The sequence below is a fragment of the Netta rufina genome, assembly GCF_964035555.1.
Source record: "Netta rufina genome assembly, chromosome: 10".
In the NCBI taxonomy this organism is placed as follows: Eukaryota; Metazoa; Chordata; class Aves; order Anseriformes; family Anatidae; genus Netta; species Netta rufina.
In genome coordinates, this window is record NC_140133.1 from 11,004,784 (window position 1) to 11,025,473 (window position 20,690).

The 20,690-nt window shown below is 50.1% G+C and overlaps 1 protein-coding gene across 1 annotated transcript in view; it reads left to right on the plus strand.

The window, feature by feature from the left end:
• Positions 1-20,690, plus strand: part of NCKIPSD (NCK interacting protein with SH3 domain) — a 46,966-nt gene that overhangs the window by 24,555 nt on the left and 1,721 nt on the right. The window contains exons 5-12 of the mRNA XM_084292593.1: positions 429-1,057; positions 7,521-7,691; positions 9,126-9,212; positions 9,999-10,137; positions 15,087-15,167; positions 16,468-16,596; positions 18,495-18,587; positions 20,058-20,230. Of these exons, the coding sequence (XP_084148719.1) occupies positions 429-1,057; positions 7,521-7,691; positions 9,126-9,212; positions 9,999-10,137; positions 15,087-15,167; positions 16,468-16,596; positions 18,495-18,587; positions 20,058-20,230 (1,502 nt within the window). The remainder of the gene's footprint in view (positions 1-428; positions 1,058-7,520; positions 7,692-9,125; positions 9,213-9,998; positions 10,138-15,086; positions 15,168-16,467; positions 16,597-18,494; positions 18,588-20,057; positions 20,231-20,690) is intronic.

The window sequence follows — 20,690 nt, forward strand, 5'->3', positions numbered from 1 at the left end:
AAGGTAGCAGGGATACTTGTGCAGGTGACATCCCTAAGCTCTAGGTGAAGATATTCCAGTGTTTGCCCAAGCAAGCGTCTGTTTTCATAGCTGGGGGGGGGCAGACTTTTTCTGTCCCTTAGCCCTGTTTCTGCCTCCCTCCTTTCCCCTGCGTAAAACACTAAGCCCTTTGAAGGGTATTCATCTCAATAGGGTAGTTTTCCCCTTTCTAAAGAGGTGATTGTGCGGGAATGCTCCAGAGGGAACTTGATACAATTTTGCTTCGAGATAAGTGAGGCAGGAAGAGGAGTTAAACTGCTCTGGTAGCATGCACAATGAACCTTTTAATGGACCGCGCTGTAGCAATTTGTTTTTTTTCTTTCCTTTTTTTTTTTTTTTCCCCCTTTGATGCAGTTGCTAAGGCATTTTTAATTGTTTCCCTTTTTCAGACGCTGTGGAAATCATCCCCGGGTCAGCTTCTAGTGCCTCGTCCATGAGCACCACGTCCCTGGATACCTTGTACACCGCTTCCTCTGCCTCGGAGACCGCTCTGCCCACGGCCACCTCCAGCCCTGCCAACACGCCGCCCCCCGTGCCCAGCCGCAGCGTGCACACCACCATCACGCGCAATTTGGACGCCGGCTCCGTGACCCACTCCCGTTACGGGACCTCCTCGAAGGACGGGGCCAGCAAATCTCCCCAGAGCAAGCGGGCTGCCCCGGCTCCACCGTCTGAAGGGGGCGTCCAGAGGTCCCACACCGTGGACGGGGAGAAGGCCTCGCAGGGGAAGAAAGCCGCCCCGGCGGCCCCGGCAAGCCTGGATGCTTTCAGCTCCCTCTGCCTCGAGGATAAGAAGGCGGCTGCGGTGGAGCCGGCGCCACCAGAACCCAGTGGGCTGGTGGCATCCGTTCCCAAGACGATAGGAGCCGAGCTGATCGAGCTGGTCCGCAGGAACACCCACCTCAGCTACGAGCTGTCCCGCGTGGCCATCGGCGTGGTGATCGGCCACATCCAGAGCTCCGTGCCGGTAACCAGCGGCATCATGGAGCAGATTCTCATCTCCGTGGTGGAGAGTAAGGTAACGCGTGCAGGGTGCTGCTGGCTGGCTGCTCTGAAAGGCCGCAGCACCCGTGTTAAGAGCTCAGGAGAAATTCTCTCCTGGAGAATGGAAGGCAGGGAGGTTTATTCCCCAAACAAGCTGCAGGTGTCCTGCTTAAACCTGCATTTGGAGCTGGGGGTGAGAGGGCCCTTGGAGCTGGGAGGCGGTGGTGGAGGGGTGGGTGCTTTGGAGGAGGGTACAGCAGGGGGAGAGGTGATGAGGTGGGCAGCAGTGAATTGAACCACACGAGCGCATTGCTGGGAGATGACAGCCTTCCAGGTCCCAGGGGCAGTGCTGGTGACCGAGCAGCCGTGGGAGGAATGCAGCAGGACTTGACGTGCTCCAAGAAAACGAGTAGGGTTTATTTGGGAGTGTTTTGTGATCTGATGGGAAGGGGAGATCATGAAGTCTGTGCTTAGCAGTCATGATTGTTGTTAATGAGTGAAAGCTTGCAGAGGGACACAAAAGAACTCAAAAAATTAAAAGGGAAAAATAAATAAAATCGCAAGAGGCTTATTGTCAAAGACCGGGGAAGAACCCAGTGAGGCTATGTTGAAGGTTTAGCATTAATTCACTGTACCTGTGCAGAAACAAGAAGGAGAGGAACTATTCCAGCATGTGGCTGTGGCAAAAAGATGGATGGGGACTGAAATAAATAAGAAAATTTGCTCTTTTTGTTTCTCTTTTTACTCTGACGCATGTTGTTGACCGCTGATTGTGAAAGCTTACGGAGAGCAATTGTGGCAGCATAAAATCAGAGAGAAATTAACAGTGACTTTTTAAAGAGGTATCTTCTGCTATGGATGCAACAAACAAAAGCTGTGGAAAATGGAGCCATAGTATTAAGTGCTTTTTAATAAAAGCCTTTAACAAAATAAGGCACTGTATAAAACTTTCTCTTCTTCTACTGTAGAAAAACTTTCTCTACTTCTACTTATACTCTGCATAGATTCAGCATGCCCGTGTGTAGTATAAATCCGCGTGGTTTTTGTCTCTCTTGACTGTGGAGTACCCAAAGCCTGTATTTGTCTGGCTTGGTCTTTCATCAGAGTGATAAAAACTCGTTTCCCGCAGATGTGTACTTCACATCTCTATTATTACATTAAAACGTTCCTCAGCCCTATTTTTTTTCCCAAACAACTGCCAAAGAGTAGTTTTTCATCCACTGGAGGAAGAGAACTACCTTGACCTTGTTCTAAACCTTATACCAAATGATCAGATCGTTCCTCCTTCCTCTGGTACAGACAGAAGGGGGAAATAAGAGTACTTCTTGCAGCAGTCGTTGAAACAGCAAAGCACATCTAGGCTGCTTTAGTTGAAGGGATAATAAGTTTTAGCTCCCACTTGTTAAATACAGCCCCAAGGAGTGCGTTCCCTATCAACATCTAAGATTGGAGTTCCATTGCTGATGGCAAAATTATAATGAACTGCTCGGAGGCATTTGAATATGAAAACTACTGGCATTCAAATTTCAGATCAAATCATGATCTAGTTAAATGTTGTAGAAGGAGTCTCCTGGAATAGTGTCCTGTAAGCAATCAGCAGCCCTCAGTTTGTGGCTATAACCCGATGGTTAATTGCTTCCTGCTTCAATAACAATGCAGGGTAATGTGTGGGCTAGATTCAGCAAAAAAAAAAAAAAAAAAAAGAGCTGTTTCACACAAATGCTTTGGCTCTGACTCTGTTCCTAGGATCGCGGACAAGATGTGGATGTTATTTTTATCTTTATTGTATCCTGAGAACAGGTGTTGAACGTAATGCCACAGAAGTCCCGTTGTGGAAGGTGTTGGTGTGCCAGGTTTCTGCAGCTGGGATTTGAGAACCTGCTCCATGGCCATCGCTGCAACCAGCTTGGAAGGCATGGGAAGAAATTCTGATGGTGGTGCAGGGGAGAGGATGGCTCTACCTGCAGCTGATAGATAGGGCTCTTAGGACATCTGTGAGGCTTAAAAACACGTGGCACATTCTGCCCATATCTGCTGATGTCAGTGTCATGGTTAGGGTGTGCATTTTTCCTGAGCGTCCCACAGAGATGTGTCTACTGAAGGACAGCAGCCTGGTACTGGGTGGGGTTGCTCCTTCTAGAGTAAAAGAGCAAGCTCTAGCTGCAAGGTGGCTGTGCTGCTGTGGCTCCGAGCAGCCCAGGTTAATGGTATAAATCATTGCTGTAGACTTTGTGGTGTTCAGTATGCCAAATCATTCCACCATCTCAGGGGCTTCCGTGTAGATTTGTTGCTGAGTCGTCTGTTCTAGGTCAAGGGCGTTTTTTCTTTAATTTGTAACTTTTGAAATCCCTCTACACCCCAGTCCATGCAAATACACCATTTGATATTTTTGCATATTTTCTCAAGTTTTTTTTTTTCTACCCCCTAAAACAAAGTGAGATTTTATCCTTGATTAAAACTTTGCTGTGGTGATAGTAAATATACCTGTTCGAACCTCTTATATCACAGCCTTTAATTAGTTGTATCCTTTCTGCTCTTGTTCCAGTCTTAATTTGAAGTCAAATCACTGGTTTACTAAATCAATTTCAGGAATCCATTACCTCGCTCTTATTCCCAGTGCTCTCAGAAGGTTGAATCGTGGTGGCATTTCCCTTTTATTTACCTCGCTCCTCCTCGACCATGGAATCTGCACAACCCAGAAGTGGGTTTTATGGAGGGAGAAAAGACCTCTCTGCTGGGGCAGCCTCGCACCCCAGCCTCTGGGCAGGTGCTGCAGAGGTAGGCTGGGAGAACAGCTCAGGCAAGGAGAGCCCCGAGGGGCTCATCTCTTTTAAAAGAGATCTCAGAAATATGGGAAGCCTGGCCCGTGGGAGCAGAAGTGCCCAGTTGTCCTGGCCTTGGCAATGTCCCCTCCTCGTGAGCAGGGTGGTGGCTGGGCAAAATGAGCCAAGGGAGCTGACAGCTTCCTTTTTCTTCCTTCTCTTTTCTTCCTTCTCTTTTCAAATGCATCGCCGCAGCGACCGTGTAAGCGATAAAGTGGAGCTGGCTTTCATGGGAACTCTTTGAAATTTGGCTGTAGCTGAAGGTAGTGTAGATGCTGCCTGATTTCCAAGCATCTAGAGAGTCGTTGGAATTAGTATGTATCGGCGATGTCTGATTGCGGTCGGCTCTGCAGAATTATCTCCCCTCTGAGAGGAGGGGAGAGCACCGCAGCTGTCTTGTCGAGGGAGGTCGATTTCGGGATTTGTTAAGCTGAGTGTGAGGCAAGAAGAATCGCCTAATAAGATAGCTACACCTTGAGTGAGTGTGCTTAGAAATCACTTACCTGCTTTTTATTGAATTAGCGGTTCCGTGTGCCACTTGTGACTCAGCCATCTCTGGTTGCCTCCGATTGAAGCTCGGAAGCTGCTGACAAAGCCCTGGCGTTCGGCTGGGGCTTGGAGATCTGCCCGGGCTGCTGGGTGAGGTCAAACGGCTCTTGGCCGTGCTGGAGACAGAGGAGCAAGGTAGGGGGTCAGGGTGGGAGGTGAGAGGGCTTCCCTTGCAGGGCTGGGCTGTGCCCCATCACCGGTGTGTGCTCATGACCCAGCTGCTGGCCCCAACGAGTTGTGGCCGTGCTCCTCCAGCTCTGCCCTGAGTCCTCGCTGCCTCTTGCCTTCAGTTCTCCTTCGTTCTTTGGCTCGGCTCTGTTTAAAGCAGAAATTGCTTTTAACGAGACACAAATGCTTCTCTGGGGTTTGGCTTTTCTCCGAGGGAGCCTTTGTCCCTTTGCTTCCCTGGGATAATGGGGAAGTCAGCGGGGTGAGTGCTTTCAAGGCTGACTCATCTGGCTGTGCTGTTAGCTGATCTAAGCAGGGCTCCTCCTCAGTGAGATATTGTAAGAAACGTGAATGTGGAGGGGGGAGGAATGCATTAGTGCTTATAGGCAAGTCCTTTGCTCGCTAATTGCTAGAGGAGCAGCCTTCACAGGGCCCGTGCCAGGCAGCCGTCTGCGCTCAGCGCTGGATGGGGATGGGCTGCGGTCACCCGGAGAGAGACCAGGACATCTGCACAGCAAACATTTGCTGGGCTGCAGGGGGCACACCTGGAAAGCAAAGGTTGTGAAGACTTTACCAAAGCATGGCCAGCGTGGTGGGAGCCAGCCCAGCTCCCCTCTGTCCCCTTAGCACCTGTGTGTGGCAGCCGTGCCTGCCCGCAGCATCGCGTCCCGGCGGGGACCAGGTTTGCTGCCCCAGCGAAGGGAATTCCCAAAGCGGTCCCCCTCAAGTGTGGGGAGGACCCCACTTTTATACAGATTTGTCTCAGATCTGTATAAAAAGCTGCTGTACGACTTCATCGACTGCACGACTGTTCATCTCCTCTGAGTCCTGTAGGAGCTCGACGCTTGGTGGAGGTGTAAGGGCTGCAGGTGAGGGGTCGGAGGAAGCAGATTGGTGACACGAGGCTGAATCAAGCCTCTTATCACCAATTAAAACAGGTAATCATTAAGTGCTCACCCCAAGACACCCCGGCAGTGGACCAGGGTACGGGAGAGGGGAGCCCTCTCTGGCAGCTGGGGCAGGTGAGGCCAGGAGGCGATGCTGCGGTGCTGCAGGTCCTCCTGCAGAGGGTGGTGGCAGAGCCAAGTGAGCCCTTAGCAAACCTGCTCGGTGCTCAAACACCGCCCAGCACGGACTTGTCTGTGTTCCCTTCCTGAAATCTGTCTGTCCCATCTCGCTGCTGGCTGCCCGGTTAGCTGCTTGGCCATCCGCAGCTCCCCGGTAGTTTAAGAAAGAGTTGTTAAAATTAAGGGAGATGTTTAAAATTAAACTTCTGTGTGTGTGCTCCTTCATTATCTGCTGGCAAAGATTATGTAATGAGCAGCCGCAACAAAAATATTTTCCTATTATATAATTGAGGCATTGAATCAAAGTCTTAATTAGTTCACACCCCAAATACCACGGAGCAAATTACTAACAATCCTGTCGCTAATAAAGCAGATTAAATGTTACAGTTAATAAACTTGGAGCCGGTCTCCCAAGAAGGCTGCAGGGCTGTCGACGCACGGGAGGGGCGCGTGCTCCTTTGCTTGGCAGGCGCCTGCTGCTCTTATTTTGGGTGTGTGGCTGTTTGTTGTCCCTGACGGAGGACACAGGCTCGTTTTTCTGTGCAAAGTCACTCTGCTGGTAACGTGAGGTCTGCTGAAAGCTCGCTGCCACCAGCTGTGCGCCCGACCTGCTGCAAGGAGCTGTGCCAGGGCAGGATTTAATCCGCTCTGGGTGTTTGGGGGGTGAAGATGCTGCGCGGCAGCGGGGTGCCCTGGCTGATAGCAGGGCAGGCCTCTTCACACCGAGTGCTCATGACTTGTCACCACGTGCTGCAAGACAGCTTCATCCCAAAATTGCTCAGGCTTTGGTCTCGGTGAGTTGGTTAGCCCTGTTGTCTGGATTTCTCAGCTCATTTCTCCTCCACCTTGCTGATCTCCTGCTGTTTGTTGTCACTGCTGCCAAGCCCTTGTGTATGTAATTTAGGTTCTTCTGCAAATTAGTTCTTACCTCTCCTAATGCTGCCTAAGCTCATCATCTGTAATCAGCCCCATTCCCTGTGCCGGTTCCTGATCTTGCTCTGCGTTCAGGAAACCAGGTAGTTCTTACGATACCCTTACATCATTCAACGTCTTGCTTGTTTTGCAGGGAATAACCCCAGGGCTCAGCGAGGTTGGGGTGCCTGATGCTCCTGGTGCACACTGAGCTGCTTTTGTGAAGCTGCAGCAAATTTTTGCTGCCCCGTGGGAAGGGGGAATCAGGGTTTGTGTGGTGCTGGTGGTAGGACTGTGGCCAAGTGTCTTGAATCTCCTTTTAAATGCTTAAAAATGCGCGGAGGGCTGAAGTCATCTGAGCTGGCTTCTTGCCTTAAGTTTGTCTTGTAGTACGTGGGCATTCCCCTTCGTGCAGCGTTCACCCCCTGAGCAGGGAGACGGCTGCTGCTGTTTCCGAGCACGCTGCCCTGCTGCTGAGGGAAGTGGGAAGTTTGTGGTGTGTGTGTGAGTCTGCTACGTTACCATTCTGTCACCCAGAAAAGAGCTGGGAACGTTGGCTTGACTGGCTTGGAGATGGGCTAATATGGTCAGTGAGGAAAAAAAGGGTGTGAGTGGTTTAAATGAAGCTTCTTGGATATCTCAGCATCCTTGGAAGCCAGCTAAAGCTCCAGCAGGGTGATGACAGCTTGGTTTTAAAGACTTTGTGACCGTGCACCAGTCCTGGCACCTATTTTTGAGGGCAGGAGTCCAATTTGGTTCACTGTCTGCGCTAGCTGTGCAAGGAAAGGAGGGGAAATAGCCCAAAAAGGAGAAAAGCTGAAATAATGGCCAGGTCTGAAATTCACTGCCTTTTTGCTGCCAGTTCTTGACTCAATGAGGCCAACTGCCAGTCCTGAGACGAAGATTGCTTGAAACAATCACCTGAACAACAGCTCTACCTGCCAGGACCCCAGTGAGCACTGACTGTGTCCTCTTGCAGGATCTGAGCTCAGGGCTGCCCTCGGGACAGATCTGCCACGATGAGCAGCGGCTGGAGGTGATCTTCGCAGACCTGGCCAGGCACAAGGACGATGCTCAGCAGCGCAGCTGGGCGCTCTACGAGGACGAGAACGTCATCTGCTGCTACCTGGAGGAGCTGCTTCGCATCCTGGTGAGCAAATTGCTCTTTGTAGGCATAGCACAGCAGACGGATGCTGGTGAAGTTCCTTTTTTTCTGGTTTCCTTTGTCCTTGTGTAGCCACCAGATTTGCTGTTTCAGGGAGCGTGGGCTTCTTGTGCGTCTCTTACAGATCGTGTGAAGCCTTGCCCCTTCTGTGCGGGGTCCTCAGCGCTCTTGAACTGCCTTTCACTCCACCTTACAAAGCACTTAATGAAAGGAATTGTAGAACTGTTATTAATGGTGGTTATGGTATTTGCCTCTAAAAGGAGAATATTAAACCTCCCCTACAAAAAAAAAAGCCTCCCACAGCAAACCTGGAAGCGTGCTGTGTTACTGCACACGTAAGTCCATTGAAAACACCTTCTGTGGCCAGGACGGGTGGCCAGTGTGTGCAAGTTGGCATCAGGGGTCTGTGCCATATCCTGGGCACTCCCGTCTGTGGTCTGCTTGTACCCTCACTGCTTTAAGTCTTTAGTGGAAGTGTGATATAGGGCTGCACCAAATTGTAGCTTCCAAAGCTCTGCTGGTCTTTGAAACCAGTGTCTTAACTGGCTCTAAATACGTGGGATTTCTCAAATATACAGCGTGTCCAGGTAGACCAAGTTATTTTCTCCCTGCCTTAATTCATGCAAGTACTGGGAGGGTGCTTGCCCAGTAAATGCAGAGACATGAAAGTTCTTCAGTTCTCATGAAAGAGAGCTTCAAAGCTGTTTCCGCGAGCAAGTATAAAACATTTATAAATGTATAAAACGTTTGTGTGTATGGGAGAGGTACATCCCCGCAGTGCACAGCAGGGGAAATGCTGTCCTGGTGCTGTCTCTAGCCCATATAAACCCACCTGTATATGGGGAGCAAAACAGTATGGGAGCTGACACTTGTTGCAGTGACATGACCTGTGTTACAGGTGCCAACACTGACTTTGCTGAGGCACCTGTTCCATATTCCTCTCTGGTTCTGACATAAGCAGAATAAATTATTATTTTTTTGCATAGTAAATGCTGTTGTCATTTAGCTCAAAACATGAGCTACCTTCTCACTGCGGGGCCTGCTTCTTTGTGTAATGATTTCCTCCTAATTTATTGTGGGGGGAGGTACGGTGCTTCTCAGTACAGGCCCAGCACTGGAGCTGCCATACAGAACTGCAGGATGCGCTCATCCAGGTACTGCTTGGGTCAAGGGGTTTTTAGATGTTTTCAGCCCAAGACGCACTGTACAGCAGAGATGTTTCTTAAGAATTCGCTTTGATGCAGAATCTCCAGGGTGGCGGGTTTGGAGCTGTTTGTGTTCTAGCTTTGGTTGCTTTGTAAGGTGGTTGAGCTGGGGCTACTGAAATCCAAGAGCAGCTACCCTGCCTGGAGCTCTCTGCAGCAGCTGCCTCGCTGCTTTGATGTGTCACTGTGCTGACCAGTTCATTCCTGCTTCCAGACAGATGCAGACCCAGAAGTTTGCAAGAAAATGTGCAAGAAGAATGAGTTTGAATCCGTCCTGTCCCTTGTGGCATATTATCAGATGGTAAGGTGGCAGCGTGCGTTGAATCTCTCTTCTTTTTGAGGCTTCCCTGAAGATGCAAAAGAGCAGGGTTGCTCTGATGAATGTATGAAACGCGTTCCCCCTGGATAGGGCAGTTCTGTGAACTTGTTGGAGTTGTAGCACGTCTCTTCCCCGTGCTGGCAAATCTCGTGTTATGCATGCACGCTGCATGGAAGAGCAGAGGATGCTGCAGACTCCGAAGCAGAAGCTAGCCCTGTGAAGGGGAAAGCTTGCTGCTTTTATTAGCTCCGCTGAGGGACAGAATCACCATCTCTAATGTCTAGAGAATGGATATCCGAGGATGCCTTGGGTAAGCTGACAGGCTGTGACTGCTCCTCATTTAATTGATGCACTCCTGTGCATTAGTAAATGGCTTTGCTTAGGAAAGTAGGTTGTGAGCAGAAGCCTCGGGAGTGAGGAAGAAAATCAGTATTCACAGGAAGAACGGAAGTTTTGCCTTCGGTGGCTATGCAGCGTTGCTTTGCCCCTCTCTTTCCTGGACCTTGCTGTCATAGGATGCTGCGGGGCTTGGAGGCTTTTCCCCATCCTGCCTGAGTCCCCAGCTACAGCACATCAAGCCTCGCTGCATTTAGCTTTCATCTGGCACGGCTGTATCTGAACCAGAGCTCAGCGTTGGGTTCGGTGTTACCCTGGGAGGAGCTGTAGCTTTCCCAGCAGCAGGAACTTCTGGCCAGTTATGTCTCTCACCTTTGGGTAAGCCCTCATCTGGGACATGATTTGATCTAATAAATTGTTTTTTTTTTGCAGGAACACAGGGTGCCACTGCGGCTGCTGCTGCTGAAATGCTTTGGAGCCATGTGCAACTTGGATGCTGCAGTTATCTCAACGCTTGTCAACTCCGTGCTGCCCATGGAGCTGGCCCGTGACATGCAGACTCACACACAAGGTGAGCCACAGCTGCTGCACTCAGGTCTCCAGGGACATCTTTCCTTTAGATGGGTGGATTACAGCAGCACTAGTTGCCTGTCACCGCCTGACTGCTCTACATGCCCAGTGCTCTGGGGATAAGGGCGTCTGTTTTTACAGTTTTTCAGGTTATTACAGATGTAAGTGGAGAATGCATGGGAGAGGATGTTTCAGTCCAATGGTGCAAGGCCCTCTAGCTCTTGAACATGCCACTAGTGATCCATGTCACTGCTTGTGCAGGTCTTAAAGCACGCTTTGAGCTGTTCCAGTTTGATTCATGATGCTGACCAGAAACGCCTGCAGACCTGGTGGCTGTGTTGCCAGATTTTGCTACTGTTGTCCCCCAGAGCTTCTACTTAGCTCCGTATCCTTTATCTCCCAGCAGCCAGGAGCTCAGGAAGAACTAAAGAGTGAGGTGAACGTGTGGTAATACTGCCATGACATTACACTCCAGCCCCTTATGCATCCCTGATGCTGGGGAATCACAACTTAGCTTCTCGTTTTGAAGTCAGTCTGTAGGCCACCAGTGCTGGCAGTATATACATTTTCCCTTAAGTGGACATAGAAAATGTGTTGTTTTAATTGTGGCCTGCAATTAAAGTAGCTGTGGAGTGACTGTGTGGCTCAAAGCAGAAGAACCTGAATATTGGGGTCTTGCTGCCTGTGCACTGATTGCGACCTGCACCCTGTTGGTTTGTTGTATGTTCTGGGGCCAATGGAGAAATGCAATTTGGAGATGAACCTGTAAGTTGATGGTTCTGCTCATGTGAGCCAGGGAAATGTCCAAGATGACTGCCTTGGACGTGTTGTCCCTGTCCCCAGCGTGCTGCTACAGCCTGTGCCAAGCAGCCTCTGTGGTGGACAGGACTAACGGGGTTAATCCGGGGTCTGAATGGGGTGTGGGGGGTGAAAGCCAAGCCACAAGGCTTTGTGCTCACCTTTGCTTAGACGGAGTGCAGATATTTCTCGTGTGGGGACTGACTGAAAAATCCTGTTTGAGCTGAGGGCTGCACAAAGCGCGCTGGGTTAGCGTGGAGAGGGACTGAGATCATTACGGCTGTGTTGGCTAAGCTTTCTCCTTGTGTTACCGCAGCGTATCAATTATACGCAGTGAACCTGTCACACTGTTGGTGTTTTTTCTGAGTATATGCGTGAGAAGCCTCTTCCCTAGGCGGAGGTATTTCTGCCTGAGAAGCAAATAATACTCGGTTACAGAGCTCTGACTGTGCTTCTCTGACAACACCACTGATTTCGTGCTGCCAAAAATAAACTTTATTATGCACCTGTCACTAACTTGTAAAGATCGTCTCCAGGTGAACCTCTCCTGTGCCATGCAAGCAGCCTTCAGTCTTCTGCTCTGCTCCTTCAGTCTTCAGCTCTGTTCAGCTGATCCTGAGCTGTCTCAGAGCCCCTTATGTCCCACTGGGTCATGGTGTAGCTGTCCAGAACATTTTCCCAGGGGCTGCATCATCCCAAGTAGCAGAGCTACCTCTGTCTGTTGCTTGTGCTGGAGCACCAAGCTCTGGCATAGGTGACTTCTGTACACCCTTGCTGATCTACCCATGGTATTTCTGGCTGAATCAGGCCAGTCTCCTAGCAAGTGTGTGAGGCTCTGCTTTGGGGACCTAAAAGCATCGCAGTGGAAGCAAGTGGAAAATGGCTCTGCTGCGTCCCCAGGATTTCTAACCTGCAGCTGTGTGGTGTCCCTTCTCTCCTTAACTGTCTCAAGTGAGATGCTATTTGCCCTCCTCACTGTAATATGTGGGCAACATAGTTAAACAGTTGAAAGCTGTTCTTCTTTGGTTACAGGAGCCTTTCAAAGTGATGTCCTGAGGCTGTGCTGCCCTCCTCGTGCTAATGCTTGCAAGCATTTCATCTGTGCAGCATCCAATCCTCCCGGCCTTCGCGGCAGGGCTGCAGCGAAGTAACCATCCTTGACCCAGACGTATCTGTCCTTCAGAGGTGACTCAGGGCATTAGTAGTTCCCCCCTGCCATTCTGGTGCTTACTGCTTTGTGTCCCGCTGCCAAATGGCAAGCAGTGCCTCGTGTGAACACACGACCTTGAATGCTGGAATGACTTGAGTGCATTTTGGTACTAGGAACTGGGGAATAGCAGCTGATCCGTGACATACCGTGCAATAGCTAATCCCTTCTGCGGATGGCAGGGGCTGGAGCAATCAGTGCCAGCACTGAGCCACCCGGGACCATCAAACTGGCTGCAGCAGCTCTGTGGGATCCCTCCTGGCTTGTTACTGAAGAGCAGCCGAGGCCGAAGCTCTGCGCGGGGACGCTGGGTGCCTTTGATGAGAAGGAGCTTTACCCTGGGGTCGAGGCAGGCGTGTTGGCTGCTGGCCAGTTCTCCTGCCAGATGCTTGGGTCTTATTGCTTCTGGACAGCCACTTCCCTCTGATGCGCCTGGCCTGCACATCTATCAGTGTTAGAAGAGCTTATGATAAGACACAGTGAGGCAGAATTAGCCAGAACAATTCCGTAGAAAGCAGACGGGGATAATCCACTCAGTCTTTGTGACTTTCTCCCCTGTTGCAGCTCAGTGTGCGTGCAAGTCAGCTGTCAGGCTCCTTTTATTTGAGTCGTAGACAGCTGCGTCTGCTCCCAGTGCCTGAATTTGTGCTGCTGTGTTTAGAGGAGGAAGCCAAGGTCTTTGAAGGCCTCTGAGAAATTCCTGTCACACATAATAGCAGCTTTCTTGCCACTACCTCAGCAGGCTTGGGAAGTGCAGGCCGGTGAGTAAACAGCCTCATCTCTGCCACCTTTCACGGCCACTTGAGTGACACTCATCGGCCTGACGTCAGCAGAGTCCCTCTGCTTCAGGAGAGTTGTGTTAATGCTATTTACGTGCTTGCAGCCACGCGTGCTGCTCTGGAAGGAAAAAAGGCTGTGCTTCGGCTGGCAATGCCTCTGTTCTTCAGCACGTTGAAGGGCACAGCCTTGGATGAGACTTGTCGCAGCAGGAGCACTCCAAAAACTTGTAGAGTCTGTGGTGAGTGAGTGCACCAGGTTAATCCAGCTTTGCTCCGAGTTCAGCTCTCAGACTGTTGTCATCACCCTTCCGTTCAGCATTCTTAGGCAAATCCAACAAGATTTGCTGCCTAGGAGTGAGTCTGCTGTCAGCCAAGATGAATGGACATTAGTTCATGGCAGATGGGCCAAGGACATGTGAAACCACCCTCCCCATCCACGTCTAATTAATCTCCATGTTATCTACAACTGAGTGTTTATCACTGGCTTCTAGTTCTCAGATCATCGTTTTATTGGTCCTGATGTGATGAGAAAATGTTTTGATTGTGAAAAACTTATTAAGAACATGAGAGCAGCAGGTCCCTGTATCTGCTGCAGCATCCCGCCTCTGGTACCAGCTCCAAATGTCTCGGAGGAAGGAGTGAAGAGACCACGTAGTGAAAAATTAGGAAAAAGTCATTCCCAAATGTGGGAACATGCCCGTGGGAGCTGGTTGGTTATGCCTAGGAGCAGCTTTTACCCGTCAGCTCTAACTGTGCAGGTTCCTGCTACCCTTGTTAGATTCTTTTCCTACTGCAGTGAGCTTTGGCACCACTGACACTTTATAGCTGGGAGGTCCTTATGTAAGCATGAAATATAGTTAACTTATTGAATGTCCTCCCTCTCCATTTAGCAGGAATAAACAGCAGTTCCCAGTTCCAGACTGCTCTCATACAAACTCTTAATCTCATTAATGCATAAAGCCCCAAATGATACGTTCTTACTGAAGTATTTGCTGTTTGAAACCTCGAGCATCTTGTAGAGCTTCAGCAAAGTCTGCGCATTCTGTATTTATAGCAACTCTGCTTATTGAGATGACTTCTCAGGATTATCAGGCAGATAGGATTCATTTTTCCCCGTGTACTAACAGTGAGTCTGGATTGATCTGTGCACAGAGCAGTGCTATGTCTTAATGGGTGGGTGGGGGAACTGGAACCAGTATGTCTTGCAGGGAAGGATCAAACATCGAAAGGACTTTGTTTTCTGGTTTGATAAGAAGTACTCTTTTGGTCTTTTAATAACAAAACACATGCTTTTCTTGTAACAACTGCCTGTAGGCTATTTGGGCAGATGTACTGGCTAAATAAAGTTCAGCTAGGTCTAGTAACCTGCTTTATAAAAATAATACAACTTTTCCTATCATCTTCAGACTCGCTGAAATGGATGGAGGCTGCCTTTTGTTTTAACACAGATCGTGTTCTGTGACTTTTTTTCCCCTCCTGCAAATATCTACTGAGGTGTATCGGTTAATTAAAATTCCGGGAAGGCACCGGCTGTGGTTCTGTGGGGTATTTACATATAGCTGCTGCCAGCAAAAAATTGTGTTGGACCAGCAGGCTGCAGGACGCGCTAGCGCTGGAGATGCGTGTGGCCTGGGCAGCGGGCAGATGCACAGCCGGAGTCGTGAGGGGGGATCTGGGCTCCCCAGAGACCTCTCATACCTCCAGGCAGAGCTGAGGTAGCACAGGAGCAGTGCAGAGATGGTAACGAGCAGCACAGCGGTCCGGGGGTGGTGCTGCTTGGAACAGGCGGTGTTTCGAGGTGGCCAGATGGATGCTTTTTTGGGTTCAGTAATTGCATAACTACGGAACGCGTCCTGGGACTGTGCAGGGGAGGTTTTTAATTATTCAGATCGAGTTTGCCCAGATCCTCGTAAGTGGAGGGGGGAAAAAAAAAAATTGAGAATTTTTGTTGTGATTATTTTTAAATTGATTTAGAAATTCATGGCACAGAAGGCATGAGCTTAAACAAGGGGAAAACACCTTTATAGTTCAATAAACACGGGAGCAAAGAGCGGTCTAATCAGTGATAAATGTCTATAAAATGTGTGACTGTCCCTCTGCAGCTGGGGAGTAGCGTGTTACACCCGCAGAAGAATTAATGGCAGGGCCTCTGGGTTTGTCTTGCAGACCATCAGAAGATGTGCTACTCTGCCCTGGTGCTGGCAATGATATTCTCCATGGGGGAGCCCCTTCCGTATCATCACTACGGTAAGAGCAGCACGTGCTCGTGGCTGGGTAGGATGGCAGAGCTGATGCTGGGACGTTTAGGGCACATCAGCAGGCACGGGGGAAGGAGCTTTTCTGGTGGCCAAAGCTAGGGGACGGCCAGGGGAGAGCTCAGCATCAGCAAGGCAAGAATGGGGTCTGCTCTTCACCACTAGAGCCTGCCTGCTGCAAGCACTGAGCTGAGATGACAGATTTTCAGAAAGAACAGCACAAATCAGGGTTGGAGCAGCTGATGCCATGCTGCAGAAGATGCAGCTTGGCTCATCACTACGGCTGAGCGGCATACTTAGCCATACTTACCCAAATATTTTTTATTACTGCTGTCCTTCACGACAACATGCACCTCATTTGTCTGAGACGTTCTGTCTGCTGATGAGGCTGAGTCCAGATTGTTCCACGAACGCCCACTAAATCCATCAGCTGCATAACGTGGCCTCTCCCTGCTCTCCCTTGTAGCACTGTGGTGCAGCCCTGCGAATTTCGAGCTCTTAGTGAGAGCAGAGATGATTGAGAGTATTGCAATCAATAGGGAAGTGCAAATGTTCCAGATCTGTTTAATCCATTGTCCTTTCATTCCAACCTTCAGCTACAAGCACTCTCTGCCTGTTTCTTTCAAAAAGGTGTTCTTTTCACAAAAAAGTGTTGTTTTCCCAATACTTGGGAAGCCCTGGGCTCAGTTTTCCTATGGAAACACTGTAGAGATTTTCATAATCATCTCCTCAGCAGCTTCACCTTAACACCCCAATAAACACGTACAAGATTTAAGCCGGTGCAGCAGGGACTGAGGAGTGAGTCTCCACATCTCCTGCTTTTCTCTCCTCATGTAACCCTGGCAATTATTTCCAGCAGGTGGACTTATTTGCATGAGCTCCTGAGCTTTCTTAATAGCTAAATTGAAAAATGGGTTATTACTAATGATCTGGATGATTATTCTTTTTTAAACAGAAGGATTAGACCAGTGGTCAAGAATACAAATCTCTTCCTATCCAAAGCCTTCATTGGTAGCAGTGATGCTGGCACAACAGCTAAAGCAGAATTTGGCTTTTTATTTACTCCCCAAAATTGCCAGTGGGAGACCAACATTCAGCATTTGTCTGGACTGTGGGTAGTTCTCTGAGTCATTTGTCTCTTGCACAAAGACATTTGTTAATTCCCTGGTGGCTGACACTGGCACTCCACTAATGGTTTTAAGCTTAAAAGCACGGGGAAGTGGTTTCCATGGTCCCTTGTTGCTTGGTGTATTTTCACGGTGCTGTAAATGCCCATCTTTCTCCTTGTGCAGAACATCTCAACTCTCAGTTTGTGCAGTTCTTGCTGGACGTGATCGAGGACGGGCTGCCCTCAGACACCACTGACCAGCTGCCTGACTTGTTTGTCAACGTCCTTCTGGCCTTCAACCTCCACATTCCAGGTTGGTTTGGTGCTGTTCTGCCTTGGCAGCATTTCAGTGGTCTGGAGCAGCAAGGGGATGAAGAATGGGGATGCAGAATTTCCCTGGGACTTGAAGGTGCTGTGATAACCTGTGCAGCTCCCACAGCCTCTGGCAGTACACTGTTTCTCCCAAGGCTTTTGCCTTGTTAAATATTGTTCAAAACCCCATAGGAAAGAACAGCCTGAGAGCCCATGTCCAGCCAGCTGACCCTCTGAAGCCCAGTGGATTTCTCTCCGTACTTGCAAGCTGGCTGGATCAAAGCAATTGCTGGCCTGCACTTGCAGAGCATGCGTGTGGCTAACTCAGGCACAGTTAATTTGGAAGAAAAGATGCTTCAATGGGCATTTCTTGCAATCAGTCCAAAAAGAAAGTAGTCTGCTTTTTGTAGGTCTTTACAGACCTGCTCACCTCGCTGCATCTCTTGCACTTCATTCAGTGCTCATGCACTGGGGCCAGGCTCTTCAACCTCAGCCTGAGCTGCACGCTCTCCTGGCTCCCCTCATTCTCAATCCTCCCTTCCCTGCTGAGCTCCTTAACAGACAAAACCTCTGGTCCCCAGAGAAGGGCATTTGCCCTCTCCCTGCCAGGGGTGTTTGTGAGCTTCAGAGCCTGGTGATGGAAGGCTGGGGTAGTGCCATGCCCTGGTAAGAGAGGCCACTTGTTCACCCTGAGTGTGTAAAACCTGTGTAATTATTTCCTCTTGGTCAGCTTCATGCCTTTATCCTTGGCTTTGTGGAGAGAAGGGAGGATAAAGGAACAAGGACATGTCCAGTAATTTACCTGTTATCTTGAGTTGTGCTTCATTAATATTTGGGTGAAAGTTTCTAATTTCATGTGAAAGTTGATTGCACGGAGACTGATTAAGCACAGTGTCTGCTGCTCTCATTCATTACACCTTCTCTCAGCTACCCATATACTTCCTGACTGCAGTAATTAGGCAATAATGCATGACAGGCAGTGTGTTTCTGGGGGATTACTGCCCACTTGGGGTGTAGCCGAGAGCGGTGACTTGTTCTCTGATGCTAAGGACACGTTAAATGATTTTCAGGTTGCTAATAAGTGGATGGAATTTTTTATTCCTATGTCTGTGAGGTTCATCTGTCTTGTATTTCAGTTGTGCAGAGTTAGTTTAAAAAAAAAAAAAGCTTTCTAAAATGAATTATATTGATGCCTTTCAATGTGAAGGATTCTAAAGCCCTTCGCAGCCCATGAAATATTATAGGGTCGCCCATCCTGACACAGGAGTAGCCACGCTGTGCTGTTTGGATGCTTCTCAGTGTGCACACTCGTGTGTGAGGTCTGCTGGGGTGAGTGTATTTTAGCTACGAGAAGTCGCCCCCAAAGCAGGATGGGGACATCTCCTGGAGGAACTCTTCAACCCTTCCTGTGGCACAGCCCAGTGCTGAGCGTTGGGAAGTACTTTTCCCTTCTGGCATGATTCTAGGAGCTGGCCATCACTTCTTGTGAGACTGTGCAAGGCAATAAATTCCAGCGGGGTGCTGCTGATACAGAGTGTGAAGGTGCTGGAGAGAGGAGCCCTTGGCTTCAGAGGGCTGTGAGCAGAGGCCATGTTCCACAGTATAAAGCCTCTGCAAGGTATTTTGGCTTGCTGGACTGAAGCCCACATGTGAATCTGATACACACACAAAGACCTCATTATCTAATGCATTGCTTCCAGACTTGTTTCACCTCTCCTATCAGTCCCTCTCCCTGCTTGCTCATTCTGGGAGGCTGAAACTTTTCGGTTCAGGCTGGTTCCCCGTAGCTCCCCAGAGCAGCGATGTGAAGTAGGAGCCCTCTGCTGCTTTCTGTTGCTGGTGGTGTTACTGGGGTCTCGGCAAACAAAGGCATTGTGCTGAACGGGGTTTCTTCCCTAGTTCCAGAACACAGTGTGATCATGACTACCATCAGCAAGCACTCGAATGTCAAGACGTTCACGGAGAAGCTGCTGCTGCTGCTGAACAGGGGAGGTGAGTTTGTGGTGTTATTATGGGGCCGGTGCGGGGTGCAGAGCTAATGGTGACTCAGGGAGAGGAGCCCGGTGCTCCTGAAGGGCTGGGATGTGGCATGCAGGGAGCTGGGGAGCTGGAGGCTCGGGCAGGGAGCGGTGCTTCCCGGTGGGTTTGTGAGGGTGGCCGGCTGAGGACGGAGCTGCGTAAAGAATGAAGCGATGCTGACTGCAGCAGGGAAGGGAGGAGAGGCCTCTGGGGCAGCTTTTCCACACAAACTGGTGTTCCTGTGTCAGACCAGCCCCCTCTCGCAGTGCAGCTGCCCCTAGGCAAGCTCTTGTCGGGAGGAAAGCTGGTGCTGGGCCACTGCTGTCCTCGGACAGACGGGGCTCCGTCAGCGCTGGCACACAACCCGCAGCGTGTGCTGGCAATCAGCTGCCTGGGGGGACAGATCCAGAGGGAGATCTTGCTTTCCAGCAGCCCGTTTAGAGCGAAACTTCCCAGCTCAAAATTGCCAGCGGAGGGTTAGCTCCGTGCCTGCTCCAGGCGTGGAGTGAAAGCCACTGTATGTGCAGAGCCTTTTGCACGGCAGATTGCTAGAAAGCTGGAGGTCGCTGCAGGCAGAGCAGTGCCAGGTATTTCTGCCTGTGCTGCGTGCCACTATTGTGCTTTCTAATACCTCCTGGATCACCGGGGCTTTGCTGCCTGAGATTCGTTTTGTTGATTCGCTGGTAAATAACTCATCCTGTGATGCTTGCAGCTCATCTTACTCAGGCTTTAGTTCTCTTTGGGGTTGCAAATCAGTCTCCACGCTGTATCAGCGTGAGGACAGCCTGCATCTCCGTGCTCCTCTGTCTGGCCTCATCCCAAAGCCTTTGTTTAGCCTTTTCCATGCCAGATTCCCTACAGGGATCACCTTACTGTGAGGGGCTGGGGGAAGAAAGAGGGGGGCAAAAACCTAATGAAGATGCTTCTCTTGTGCCCTCCTTCTGCTGGAGCCTCTCTTGGGGTCTGCAGGGACGTGTTTTGGTAGAAAACAGGTCACGATGGCTAATTTAAACTTGGAGGTGTTCCTGTTCGTGCTTCCAGGATGGTGCTAGCCTCGTCTCCATGGTGAAAGCTTGTCTCTGACACAGGCTCTGGTGGGCTTTTCAGAGGGGTCATTCGACCAGACTTAATAAACCAGGGAGAAAATGAGTGGTGGCTGTTGAGCGAGGAGGGGAAGCACTGGGAGGAGGTGGTGCACTAATGAGCTTTCACCTGGGATGTTAGGTGAAACATAAACAGTGATTAATGCTAATGCTAATGAATTTGGACTCTGCTCGGTGCCCTGCAGAGCTGCCATCCTGATTACCCAGCTTTGTGTGAGGCACCAAGGTCTGCCGGCACAAAAGCTAGCTCACAGAGGTCAGGGGCAGCCTCCTCCAAATCCTGGGGAAGGTGGAGGTGGGAGGAGTGCGTGCCTTAACGCGGTCTCTCTGCCACCTCCAGATGATCCAGTTTGTATCTTCAAGCATCAGCCTCAGCCACCACACTCAGTGCTGAAGTTTCTGCAGGACATCTTTGCCAGCAAGGATACAGCCAGCATCTTCTACCACACGGACATGATGGTCCTGATAGACATCCTGGTGCGGCAGATCGCTGATCTCTCCCCTGGAGACAAGGTGCTCACAGGCTTTGAGGAAGGGAGCACAGTCCCAAAGCAATAGTGTTTCTCCTTGCTCTCTCTGTGAGGTCTGCTGGTTGCAGGCAGGAGTGGAGTCCTGGGGTGGGCACAACATTTCTGGGTTCCCAAATCTGTCTTGGGGTCTGAGGAGGAGGAGGGGGGACTTATCCTGCCTGGCACACAGCTGTAGAAAGGTGTATTAGAAGAAACATCTGCCAGGCTTCTGGTGGTCAGCGCCCTTCTGTCCAGCAACCTTTGGGCCCCTCTGTAAGTAGTAGAAGTAGGAGGGATCTCTTGGATTTTGTTAGTAGAAGAGACGGGACATGTCTGTGTCTGAGTGAGTCAAGAGCAGTATTAGGGTGCTGTGGGAAAAGTGCAGTTTTCCGTAGCTCCTAACGAGGCCTTAAGCAAAGCAGGTGCCTTTTGGAGTTGCTCTCTGGCTGGTCATGCAGCAGCAG